We start from the raw sequence: 13910 nt of genomic DNA, 5'->3' as shown, positions 1-13910 counted from the left end.
CCTTCCTAACCTGCAATCTTCTTCCTGACCTCTCCGCCCCCACCCCCACTCCGGCCTATCACCCTCACCTTGACCTCCTTCCACCTATCACATTTCCAACGCCCCTCCCCCAAGTCCCTCCTTCCTATCTTTTATCTTAGCCTGTTGGACACACTTTCCTCATTCCTGAAGAAGGGCTCATGCCCGAAACGTCGATTCTCCTGTTCCTTGGATGCTGCCTGGCCTGCTGTGCTTTTCCAGCAACACATTTTCAGCTCTGATCTCCAGCATCTGCAGTCCTCACTTTCTCCTCCATATGAAATATTAGGGCAAATATCCAAGAAATTGGTAAATTTGGGGTGCATCTTATAGGAAGAGATAGAAATGGAGAGATTTGTGGAAGGAATAAGAATTTAAGGGCATGGCAATTAATGACATTGCCAAAATGGTGGAGCAATAAAATTAACATATACTCCAGAGGCCAGATTCAGATGACTCAGAAATTTTAGAGGGTTGTGGGATGAGTGGAGGTCTCAGGAATATGGATGGGTAAGGGTGAGGAAGGAGTTACCTTTATTTCTTGAATTGAGGGCAATTTTGTCTTGTGGCCTGATCGGAAATTGGTTGCGATTACTCCAAATTAGTTTAGTTTATGAAATGCAAGTGACCCAAAACTGGATTTGAACATGCACCTTGAAAATGCAATGCATCCTGAAAAGGCAATGAAATTCAACTGTTTTATCCCTGCCTAAATCTAAATTACTGTTAAATTAATTATTAATGTTTGAAAATACACTGGCAATGTAAAATAATTAGAATACCATGGTAGTCCGGGATTATTGCAGCTTTAAATTGCTGAGATTCTTCTGTTTTCACTGCAGATCGCCATGGGGATCCCTTTGCATCGGCTGAAAGATATCAGAATCCTGTATTGTGAATGTCCTTGGGCTGACTCAGCAATCAACTTCGAGGAGCCAATAAATATTCCAAGGCTCAGGGGTCATGTTATTGCTGCCAGGATCACAAGTGAAAATCCTGATGAGGTACAACTCAGACCTAGCCTTAATAAATGTATCTTCTTATCCATAAACATAATTAGGTAATTATTTTCAGTTTATCTTTCTTTTTAGTTTTCCTGAGTCCATTACATTCTGTCTTTTTAATATGTTTTTAGTCTTGATGGTAAAAGAAGGAGAGCAACGAGTAAGAAGAGACAAAAATAATTGCAGATGGAAACATCCATTTGATCCATCTGAGCTTATCCATCTAGAATTTAAGAAAACACTTGCATTCCTCCCATTGTGTGACCTAAATGTATGAAGTGAATCTTAAGGTTTCACTTCCAACACCTTATCTGGAAGAGCATCCTGAGTACCAATGACTATACATAAAGAAATTGTTCTTGATTTCAATTGCCGAAGTATTGTTTAGCTTGTGCTCCCTTGTTCTAGTGGCTTGGCTTAACCTGAAGCAGTGTGCTGAGTGTTCACTTAATTTATTTTCTTTCGTTCTCTCACCCAGGGATTTAAGCCCAGTTCAGGAACAGTCCAGGAATTAAATTTCCGCAGTAATAAAAACGTCTGGGGATACTTCAGTGTGGCAGCTGCTGGTGGCCTGCATGAGTTTGCTGATTCCCAGTTTGGTCACTGTTTCTCCTGGGGAGAAAACCGCGAGGAGGCTATCTCGTTAGTACAAAATGGATTGTCAAATATTTTACTCTTTGTTATCCTTGCTGCAATGAGAGGGTACACAACAATATATTTCCAATAGGACAGTGCATAGACTGGTGTTGGATACATAAGTTATTACCACAGTTTCTTTAAATATAGAGTCATTGAGCCATACAGCACGGAAACAGACTCTTCGGTCCAACCTTGTCCATGCCGAACATAATCCCAAACTAAACTAGTACTACCACCTGTTCCTGGCCCATATCCCTCCAAACCTTTCCTATTCGTGTACTTATCCACATATCTTTAAAAATTGGAATTGTACTCGCAACAACAACTTCTTGAGGAAGTTCATTCCATGTGCGAATCACCCTCTCAGTAAAGAAATTTGCCACACACGTCTTTTTTAAATCTCTCTTGTCTCATTTTAAAAATGTTCTTGTCTTGATATCCCCCACCGTAGGGGAAAGACAACTATCATTAACTCTATCTATACCCCTCATTATTTTATAAACTCATATAATGTCATCTCTCAAACTCCTATGCTCCAGTGAAAAAGTCCCAGCCTATCCAGCCTTTCTCCAGAACTATATCGTCCAAATACTTCTGCTAGCAATGGTTCAGTGGATTTTCCAAATCAAGAGGCTCAACCAGCAAACCTGTGCAGAATTTCTTCTCGTCTCCCAGAGGGGGAGGCCTTTACTCACTTGGCATGTAATCTAGAGGGGGAAGGCTGGTAGTGCTAGATGAAATCCACCATCATATTTGTTGCTGCTATTGCCCACCCTGCTGTGAACTCCACTTACCACCCCCTACTAAAACCCTGTCTTGTCTTATATCTCCACCCCCCACTTCACTATCTCATTTAATTACCCCACTAACCCCCCCCACCTACGCCCAAACCCCACATCCTCCAACTTCTGCAGCCCCCACCACACTTCCCAACATTCGCCACCTATCACTCACCACTGGCTTGGGATCCTGAGACTCAGGCAGGTGTCGTACTGCCAGTATCTGATTGGTCAGCAGGTATGACGTCTACATCCCCCTCCCCCTCAGAGGAGGTCTGCCATTTGCATGTCGAGCATCTGACTGGGACAAATTGTGTTTGTCCTTTCCTAATAGGGTTGATGGGTGCTTTCACAGGCTTTCCAGCTGTCTGCAGAGATCTCCATTTCCTTCAAAATCTTCTGCCCATGGTAGTACTGGATCTGAAAATTACATGCAAGCCCTGTTCCAAATAGTCACCAAGGGCTGTGTATTGACATATAGAAAATTGGTGGATTAAGGTTAGGTGGGGCTGTTGAGGTTGTTCAGGCATGAAGAATGGGCTTCCATCCCAAAATCTGTTTGCTTCTGCTTTGACTGAGGCAGAAATCTGGGAAAGCAGCCAAGGAGGTGGGATGGAACTTTGAAAGTAATAATGAGGCTGTTTTCAAGATTACCAGCTGGGTTTCCTAAGCATCTGTAATTCAGTAGATCCACCAAGCCAAGAATGGATTCAGGAAGTACGTTCCTTTAAGTCCACCTCCTGGATCCAGGTTTCTGCATGAGAAGCCTATGCAATGAGATACCCCTGTCCCCCAACATCCTATCCCCTCAGCCTACGCTTCCATCTCAAGGACCCTAACCGTTTGGCAGAGGTTCAGAATGGCTGTGATCTACATTAAAGACAAGTAACTGCAGTGAGGTTGGGATTATGCATTCTGTAGATCATGGTAGAAAGTGTAAGTGGCGTGAAATACTGAGAGCAGTCAGAATGTTATTGAAAATCATAAGTGTTTCAGCGACTACTTGTCTCCGCAAAATGAAATTTCAATTGGAATCCCTGTGGAATGAGTCTGTGCTGGAGGAAGCTGCTGAGAAAATTGCTAGGGTTATAAAAATAGAGCTTTCTGATTACAGAACAAGAGACATGAAAGAAAAAGAATAACAATGAAGTTGATTAGGATGAAAGAGACAGATTAAAACCTTTTGTGAAAGATAAAAGTTTGGATCAGACTATTCCAAGCATTTAGTGTAGTACTCTACAATTGGCAGAGAAAAGAGTTTCTCCCCATTACTGGAAGTTGAATCTGTCCTTAAGACTGAAACAACAGCATGGCAATGTAATGAATCTCTTAATTGATCAATAACAAAAATATAATGGGTTTATGACACTCGGATAAGGAAAATAGCTACTTAAGTCAACATATAATCTATAATTTTAACTATTTAACTTTATTTTCCTAATTTTTCTACTTTATAAAAAGATTCAGTACCTCAGTACCTTTGCACCTTGGATGGCACCATAAGTGGCAACTTGTAAACTTTTCACTGTACTCGTGAGTACATGTGACAATAAACTTATTCAAACAAATCATTTATTCTGCTTTGTGATTTCACAAGAATTGTCAAAAATGTGTTATAAAGCAGTGAATGAAATGCTGCAATCTTATCAGTATTTGACTGCAACGTTTCTTTTAGGAATATGGTTCTAGCACTTAAGGAACTCTCAATCCGTGGAGACTTTAGAACAACTGTTCAGTACTTGATCAAGCTGTTGGAAACAGAGAGCTTTCAGCTTAACACCATTGATACTAGCTGGCTTGACCACCTCATCGCAGATAAAGTACAGGTAATAATATTGAGTGAGTGTATATGAGAAAAAGAAACCATGAAATCTGTGGGATTTAATAAGACATAGCTTTAATTAAGTTCCTTTTGAACATTTTACTCTTAAGTCCAGTTCAAGTTAATTAACAAAAATGGATTTTTCTGTATTGACTTTTCACAAACACGGGATGTACCAAAATGCTTTACAGCCATTTAACTTGGAAGTGTAGTCACGTTATAAAATAGGAAATACTACATCCAACTTTCACAAAGCAAACACCCACAAACAGTAATGTGATAATTGTTTCTATATTTCTGATATCTGTTGCTGGATAAATATTGTCAGGAAACTGAGGATAAACCACCCCCCCACCCCACTTTTTTTTTAACATCCAGCTAAGAGAACTGGCAGGTCCTCTGTTTAAGATCTCTTTGGAACACATGATACCTCTGCCAGTAACTCTCCTTCATGACTGATTAGAGTCATTAGCTTGAATTTCTGAACTCAGATTATAAATTGAACATGCAATATTTTGATTCAGAGGTAATTGTGCTGGCAGATTTGTGATGAAACAAAGGGATCGGTTAAAATGTGTCTGCTTTAACACAAGGAATATCAGAAATAAGAGTGATGAACTTAGAGCATGGATCAGTACTTGAGAATATGATGTTGTGGCTGTAATGGAGATGTGGGTTTCTACAGGGGTAGGAATGGTTGCTAGATGTTCCAGGGTTTAGAACATTTAAAAATAACAGGGAGGGTTGAAAAAGAGGAGGGGGTGTAGCATTGTTAATTAGAGAATGCATCACAGCTACAGAAACGAAGGTTGTTGAGGAAGGTTTGTCTACTGAGTCAGTATGGGTGGAAGTTAGGAACAGTTAAGGAGCAGCCACCTCATTGGGGGTTTTCTACAGTCCCCCTAATAGTAGTAGAGGGATCGAAGAACTCATAGGCTGGCAGATTTTGGAAAAATGCAGATGCAGCAGGGTGGTGTTATGGATGACTTCGACTTTCCCAATATTGACTGGAACCTCCTTAATGCAGATGGTTTGAATGGAGCCGTTTTTGTCAGGTGTGTTCAGTAGGGACTCCTTACTCAGTATGTAGACAGACCGATGAGGGGAGAGGCCATTTTGGATTTGGTGCTTGGCAATGAACCAGGACAGGTGTCAGATCTCACAGTGGGAGAACACTTTGGTGACAGTGACCATAACTGCCTCACATTTACCATAGCCATAGAGAGGGAAAGGAGCAGTTACCATAGGAAGATATTTCTTTGGAGAAAAGGAAATTATGACGCTATCAGACAAGAGTTGTGAAATACAGATTGGGAGAAATTGTTCCACAGAAAAGGCACAACAGACATGTGGAGACTGTTTAAAGAGTAGTTGTTGCAAGTGATGTAAAGTTTGTTCCTCTGAGACAGGTAAGAAGGGGTAAGATTAAGGAGCCTTGGATGAAGAAAACAGAGGAGCTTCTTATCAGAAGGAAAAGGGCAGCTTACGCAAGGTGGGGGAAGCAAGGATCTAGCACAGTTTTAAGAATCAACATTTCGGACATAAGCTCTTCATCAGGATGAAGGGCGTATGCCTGAAATATTGATTTCCCCTGCTCCTCGGATGCTGCCTGACCTGCTGTTCTTTTCTAGCACCACACTCTCGACTCTGATCTCCAGCATCAGCAGTCCTCACTTTCTTCTAGCACAACTTCAAAGGATTACAGGCTTGCTAGAAAGGAGCTCAGAAATGGACTGAGGAGAGCCAGGAGAGGGCACGATAAAGGCTTTGCAGGAAGGATTAGGGAGAACCCAAAGGCATTTTACTCATACGTGAGGAATAAGAGAATGATCAGGGAGAAGGTAGGGCCAGTCAGGGATAGTGTAGGGAACTTGTGCGTGGAGTCTGAGCAGATAGGGGAAGCCCTAAATAAGTTTTTTGCTTCGGTTTTCACTAAGGAAAGGGATCTTGTTGTGAATGAGAACTTTGAGGAGCTGGGAAGCAGGCTTGAACAGATCAAGATTGTTGAAGTTGATGTGCTGGAAATTTTGGCAAACATTAAGATTGATAAGTCCCCAGGGCCAGACCAGATTTATCCTAGGTTGCTCCAGGAAGCGAGAAAGGAGGTTGCTAAGCCGCTGGCGAAGATCTTTTCTTCCTCACATTCCATGGAGTCGTATCGAAGGATTGGAGGGAGGCGAATGTTGTTTCTCTTTTCAAGAAGGGGAATAGGGCAATCCCTGGCAATTACTGTGGTCAGAGTTGAAAAGTGTGGTGCTGGAAAAGCGCAGCAGCCCAGGCAGCATCCGAGGAGCAGGAGAATCGACATTTTGGGCATAAGTCCTTCTTCAGGAAACGTTGATTCTCCTGCTCCTCGGATGCTGCCTGGCCTGCTGCGCTTTTCCAGCACCACACTTTTCAACTCTGGTCTCCAGCATCTGCAGACCTCACTTTGTCTTAATTACTGTGGTTAGCAAGTGCGAGAATGTTGACGGTGAAGGAAAAGTGATATACTGTAATTCAGAGTCAGGATGGTGCATGATTTGGAGAGAAACTTGCAAGTGGTGATATTCCCAGGTAGCTACTGCCCTTGGTTACAAAATGTACAGGTTTGGAAGGTGCTGAAAGAGCCTTGATGAATAACCGCAGTGCATCTTGTAGGTGGTACACACTGCTGTTACTATGCATTGTTGGTAGAGGGAATTAATGAATGTTGATGGTGTTGATGATATGTCAGTCAGAGTTTGGGATAGGAGGGCACATCACGGCCAATAATCTATGCTTGGGACTTGGCGGGGGGGTCCATTATGTTCAGACTGGGGGAATGAATTCTGAGGAATAGGATTTATGACTATTTGGAAAAGCATAGTGTGATTAAAAGCAGTCAGCAAGGCATTTGAAAAGGTTCCCCATGGTAGGCTCATTCATAAAGCCAGGAGGTATGGGATACAGGGAGATTTGGCTGTCTGGATTCAGAATTGTTTGAATTTGAAGGGAGAGAGAGGTTGTAGATGGAAAGTATTCTGCCTGGAGGTCAGTGGTGAGTGGTATCCCACAGGGCTCTATTCTTGGGCCTCTGCTCTTTGTCGTTATTTATAAATGACTTGGATGAGGAGGTTGAGGGGTGAGTTAGTAAATTTGCCGATGACACAAAGGTTGGAGGTACTGTTGATAGTATCGAGGGCCATTGCAGGCTGCAGCCTGACATTAGACAGGATGCAGAACTGGACTGAGAAATGGCAAATGGAGTTCAACCTGGATAAGTGCGAAGTGATGCATTTTGGAAGGTCGAACTTGAATGCTGAATGTAGTATTAAAGACAGGATTCTTGGCAGTGTGGAGGAACAGAGGGATCTTGGTGTTCAAGTACATAGATCCCTCAAAGTTGCCACCCTAGTGGATAGGGTTGTTAAGAAAGCATATGGTGTTTTGGCTTTCATTAACAGGGGATCAAGTTTAAAAGCCATGAGGTTTTGCTGCAGCTCTACAAGTCCCTGGTGAGACCACACTTGGAATATTGTGTCCAGTTCTGATCACCCTATTATAGGAAAGATACGGAGGCTTTGGAGAGGGTGCAAAGAAGGTTTACCAGGATGCTGCCTGGACTGGAGGGCTTGTCTTACGAAGAGAGGTTGACTAAGCTCAGACTTTTCTCTCTGGAGAGAAGGAGGAAGAGGCGTGACCTGATCGAGTTATACAAGGTAATGCGAAGGTGTTGTTTGATTTTTAACTTTGTACACCCCAGTCCAACACCGGCATCTCCGAATCAAGGTAATGAGAGGCATGGATAGAGTCAATAGCTAGAGATTTTTCCCCAGGGCAAGATTGACTGGCATGAGGGGGTCATAGTTTTAAGGTGTTAGGATCAAGGTATAGAGGAGGTGTCAGAAGTACTTTACATAGTGAGTTGTGAATGCATGGAATGCGTTTCCAGCGGTGGTGGTGGAAGCAGAGACATTAGGGACATTTAAGTGACTGCTGAACATGCACATGGACAGCAGTGAATTGAGGGGTGTGTAGATTAGGTTATTTTATTTTAGATTAGGAATAATCCTTGGTACACATCATGGGCTGAAGGGCCTGTTCTGTGCTGTACTCTTCTATGTTCTATGTTCTATTTCAATCCCACTTACATACATCCAAGGTTGATAACCATTGGCAGTCCCGATGAAGAACCTATGCTGGAAACATCGACTCTCCTGCTCCTCGGATGCTGCCAGACTGGCTGTGCTTTTCCAACACCAGACTTTTTGACTCTGATCTCCAGCATCTGCAGGCCTCACTTTCTCATAGGCAGTCAGTACTATGAACTGTGAAGTGGATTGATGTAGCTGGTGTATTACTGCATTGTACAATGACATGGTGGCGCTTACTAGTCCCAGAATGTAGATTTCCTGATATCTTGATCTTGAAAGCTATCCTGGCACAAAGCTGGGAGAAAGCTACAAACACATAAATTAGGAGCTAGACTAGATCAGAAGCTGAACTGGACCAGACATGTAAGTGCAGTGGGTCAAAAACAGGTCAGAGGCTGGGAATTCTTCTGCAAGTAACTCACCTTCTGCCCTCACGAAGCCTGTCCAAAAGGTACAAGTCAGGATTGTCTTTGAATACTCTCCAACAACGTTCTTAGCACCATTCAGGATAAAGTCCATTTACTTGGCACCAGGAAGAGAGAGAAATCCTTTTTCTTGACTCAATCATGGTATGTGGGCATCTCTGGTTAGGCCAGCACTTATTGCCCACCTGTAATTGCCCTGGAGAAGATAGTGATGAGCTGTATTTTTGAGGCCCCCCCAGCCTTCAGCCCCCAGTCTGAACATAATGGACCCCCTCCAAGTCCCAAGCATAGATTATTGGTCGTGATGTGCCCTCCTATCCCAAACTCTGACTGACATATCATCAACACCATCAACGTTCATTAATTCCCTCCACCAACATTGCATAGTAATAGCAGTGTCTACCACCTACAAGATGCACTGCGGTGATTCACCAAGGCTCTTTCAGCACCTTCCAAACCTGTACATTTTGTAACCAAGGGCAGTAGCTACCTGGGAATATCACCACCTACAAGTTTCTCTCCAAATCATGCACCATCCTGACTCTGAATTACAGTATATCACTTTTCCTTCACCGTCAACATTCTCGCAGTCCTTTCCGAACAGCCCTATTATTGTGCCTACACCAGATGGTCAGCATTACAAAAATGCAAATCATCACCATCTTCTCCAGGGCAGTTACAGCTGGGCAATAAAAGTTGGCCTAACCAGTGATGCCCACGCACCATGACTAAATCAAGAAAAAGGATTTTTTACTATTACAATAAACTCACTTCCCGTTCTTCTAAATTCTGCCAGTTCAGTGCTATCTTACTGTAGTATCTTGTGAAAGGAATGGAAGTGTGATTGGCACAGTAGGGAGTGATTTACTGAAGTTGGAATTAAAATGTTGTTCTTGAATAAAGCAGTTCATTCAATTCTGATATGTTTGATTAACCACTTGGTACTTTAAATTAAAGTCTGTGTTGCCAATAAGATGCCCTTCACATGCAAAAATGAATTGAAATGCAAAATAAGAACTGTCTGTTATTAAAACAAAACTTTACCAAGCAAGTATTTTACATTAATTAATATTTCTTTCCCTTCAGGCAGAGAGACCAGATACAATGCTTGGAGTGGTGTGTGGTGCTTTACATGTGGCAGATTCAGCCTTTCAAATAAGTATGACCAACTTCCTACATTCTCTTGAAAGGCAAGTTATGGATGGTGTCTATTGTGGTAAGTTCTGTGTATACAGGGGAGGTGAGTTGCTGGGTTATTGACAAGTGTTTGAATAGTGAGATATCAATGTCTTGCATGCTAATTCAGATTATTAACATCCTAAGGAAACATTTCCTCAGTTGAATGTGCTTTAAGAGTATCGGGAGTAAGTCCAAAAGATAAGCTGTGCCAGGCTAAAAGCAAATCCAACAACCTCTACTGAAATTTAATATTTGTTTTATTTTTAGTTGACCATCTTTCTATTGACAGGCAATCTGTGTATATTTTTCAGAAAGATGCATAGCAACATTTATCTCAGTCACCCAGGCAATTTGAGGATTGATTTTTGCAACTGTGTTATACACTCATAACATCATAGAGATGTGCATCACAGAAACAGATCCTTTGGTCCAATTCGTCCATGCTGACCAGATATCCCAACCCAATCTAGTCCCACCTGCCAGCACCCGGGCCATATCTCTCCAAACCCTTCCTATTCATGTACCCATCCAGATGCCTTTTAGATGTTGCAATTGTACTAGCCTCCACCACTTCCTCTGGCAGCTCACTCCATACACATACCACCTGCTGTGTGAAAACGTTATTCCTTGGGACTGTTTTATATCTTTCCCCTCTCACCCTAAACCTATGACCTCTAGTTCTGGACTCCCCCACCCCAGGGAAAAGACTTTGTCTATTATTCTAACCATGCCTCTCATGATTTTATAAACCTGTATAAGGTCATGTACAATATGCCGTGTTTCTTGTAAGAAATAGGTATTGAAATTAATTCTTAATGAAAAATAGAGAAAGTCCAAAATAATAGCAGAGAAATCTAAATGTTACTTCTTTTCACTGTCAGCTGTAGCTCAGTTGTTATCAGTTCTCACCTCTGCATCAGAAGATTGGAATGTCAACTGTGACTCCACACGTTTGGCTCAAAATTTAAGATGGATGCACTTGTGTAGCACTGGAGGTAAAACAGGAAGTGCTCGAGTAATTCAGCAGATCTGACAGAGAAAGAAAAACCGAGTTAACATTTTGGGTCCAATGTGACAATTTGGAACTCAAGATGCTTTAATTGTTTTGAGAGTGGCTTAATATTTGGGTCTGTGCACATTGACAGTGAGGTTCTTGTGAAACTCTTCTGTGAAAAATTGAGATTTCTGTACTCACGGAGTCATAGAATCATAGAGATGTACAGCATGGAGACAGACTCTTTGGTTCAACTCGTCCATACCGACACCATATATCCTAAATAAATCTAGTCCCATTTGCCAGCATTTGGCCCATATCCCTCTAATCCTTTCTCATTCATATACCCATCCAGTGTCTTTTAAATGTTGTAATTGTACCAGCCTCCACCACATCATCTGGTTGCTTATTCCATACATGCATCACCCTCTGCATGAAAAATGTTGCCCCTAGTGTCCCTTTTAAATCTTTCCCCTCTCACCCTAAACTGATGCCGTGTAGTTTTGGACTCCCCTACCCCAGGGAAAAGACCTTGCCTATTAACCCTATCCATGCCCCTCATAATTTTATAAACCTCTATAAGGTCACCCCTCAGCCTCCGAAGCTCCAGAGAAAGTAGCCACAGCCTATTCAGAATCTCCCTATAGCTCAAATCCTCCAACCCTGGCAACATCCTTTTTAATCTTTTCTGAACCCTTTCAACTTTCAAAACATCCTTCCTATAGCAGGGAGACCAGAACTGAACGCAGTATTCCAGAAGTGACCTAATCAATATCCTGTACAGCCACAACATAACCTCCCAATTCCTAATATCAATGCACTGACCAATGAAGGCTTCTACTCCTTAGAATCTTGCCTCCTTAATATTTCTCTGGTCTTTCTGGGAAGGAAGAAATCAAGTAATAAGAAACTCTTGTAAATGGCATATTACTTGAATTTGATTTTCATATTTTCTTCAGAAACCATATAAATTTATTTCCCTTCTCTCATATTCAGAGGTCAGGTTCTCCCAGCAAACAGCCTGTTAAACATAGTGGATGTGGAGCTTATTTATGAAGAAACTAAATATTCCTTACAGGTAGGTGATTTTAATGAAGGCTTTTTCTGTTAAATCTTCTTTCATTCTTCTCCCTTCATTGAACTTGTGCATGTTTTGATTAATTGTTTAAAGAATAATGGTTATTGGATTGATTACTGCATCCAATTATATGCGAGAGCTAATTCACAGTCAGTCAAATGCAACATTTCCCATCCCAAAATATTCCTGAAACTTTTCTGAATTATTGGCAGTGTTGGTGTGGCCTGCTGTTCAGTGGGAACTGAACAATAAGTTAAATAAACATTATGCATGATGTCTGTCAGGTTCAGATAGGAGACTTCACCCTTCAATCTTGAATGTTAGAGTGCTGCTCTTTGAAGTGAATAGTTTGCAGATGTTGCCAAAATATCTGTCTCCTCTTCACCTTGTGTTATTCATTTTGGAATTGATAAAAGATAGACACCCTACCAGAATAAATATTCCCTTTAATTGTTACCAAGCCTTCATATTTACCCTATCCATAAGTTTTGGTCAAATAGTTTGAAACAATTTCATTTCTTGCTGTGTGAATTCTGATTTACTTATTTTCACATCCACTGTGCAGGTAGCCCGTCAGTCATTGACCCTTTATGTTGTTATTATGAACAACTCGCATATTGAGATCGACGTTCACCGGCTAAGTGATGGAGGCCTCTTATTATCCTATGATGGCAATAGTTACACTACATACATGAAAGAGGAGATAGACAAGTAAGAAATCCTATCCTGCAAGCATAGCCATATTGCTTGAAGTTTCTTGTTTCCATTTACTTGAACAATTTGTGCTGACAGGTATTTGATCACTATTGGTAACAAGACTTGCGTGTTTGAGAAGGAGAAGGATCCCACTGTGTTGAGGTCTCCCTCTGCTGGCAAACTACTGCAGTACCTTGTTGAAGATGGAGGCCATGTTTTGGCAAAACATTGCTATGCAGAGATTGAGGTATGTAAACTTCATGACAATGTATTGCTCCGCCCAAAAAAATTAAAATTCTATTGGAGTTCTATTAAATTTTGACACTTCAATGCCTTACTCATCAACTATTCACATGGTCGACTCCTTCTCCCACATGATGGCCCACATTAGCATGCTTTCAGCTAAGAGTGCTGTAGTGATAAACAGTAATCCCAGCAAATTAAGCTCTTTTCTGATCCCAGTGAACTGACTGTTTAAACCACTGATTGATTGAGATGAGCTAATTGAATTCAGATCAGCTATTAAACATACAGTAGTTATTTTTATTACTGAATCATGAAAGGAATTGTTCATTTGGTGTGTTTAACCCCATTCCCAACCCCCACCTTTCAACCTCATGTAAGTCCAGCACTATTTACAACAATTTGTAAATACTCCAGTGTTTTTTATATAATTCTTACTTACAATTCCTTGATTGAAGGGGCCCTTATGGTGACCTCCAATATTACATTTGAAGTATTGTCTTAAAAATTGTCAGTTTTAAAGCACTGTTGAGAGTTTTCTGCTTTACACTGGCAAGAGGCCTTTGTATGAAAGAAAGCAGGGAACTTCTTTTTGTTAAAAGGGGGAATTGTAAATTTTTTCAGCACAAAATCACAAAGTTGTGTACAGCATGAATTGAAATAAAAGCAGAAAAATGTAGGAAAATTTCAGCAGTTTATGGCAGCATCTGTGGTCAGAAACAGTTAACATTTCAGAACATTGACCTTTCAACAGAGCTCAAAAAATCTGGCTTGACTTGTATCCATACAGGTGATGAAGATGGTGATGGCTTTGGTTGTTGAAGAATCAGGATGTGTGCATTATGTAAAGAGACCAGGTGCCTGTCTAGAGCAAGGCTCCATAGTAGCTAAAATGGAATTAGATGACCCCAAGAAACT

At 41.4% G+C, this 13910-nt stretch overlaps 1 protein-coding gene across 1 annotated transcript in view; it reads left to right on the top strand.

The window, feature by feature from the left end:
* Positions 1–13910, top strand: part of LOC122562396 (acetyl-CoA carboxylase 1-like) — a 132673-nt gene that overhangs the window by 33026 nt on the left and 85737 nt on the right. Inside the window, 8 exon segments of the mRNA XM_043715252.1 lie at positions 861–1022; positions 1501–1664; positions 4116–4266; positions 9889–9992; positions 11972–12053; positions 12619–12764; positions 12846–12996; positions 13783–13910. Coding sequence (XP_043571187.1) covers positions 861–1022; positions 1501–1664; positions 4116–4266; positions 9889–9992; positions 11972–12053; positions 12619–12764; positions 12846–12996; positions 13783–13910 — 1088 coding nt within the window.

Source organism: Chiloscyllium plagiosum, chromosome 25 (assembly GCF_004010195.1).
Source record: "Chiloscyllium plagiosum isolate BGI_BamShark_2017 chromosome 25, ASM401019v2, whole genome shotgun sequence".
Lineage (NCBI taxonomy): Eukaryota > Metazoa > Chordata > Chondrichthyes > Orectolobiformes > Hemiscylliidae > Chiloscyllium > Chiloscyllium plagiosum.
This window is presented reverse-complemented; position numbering and strand designations above follow the sequence as displayed.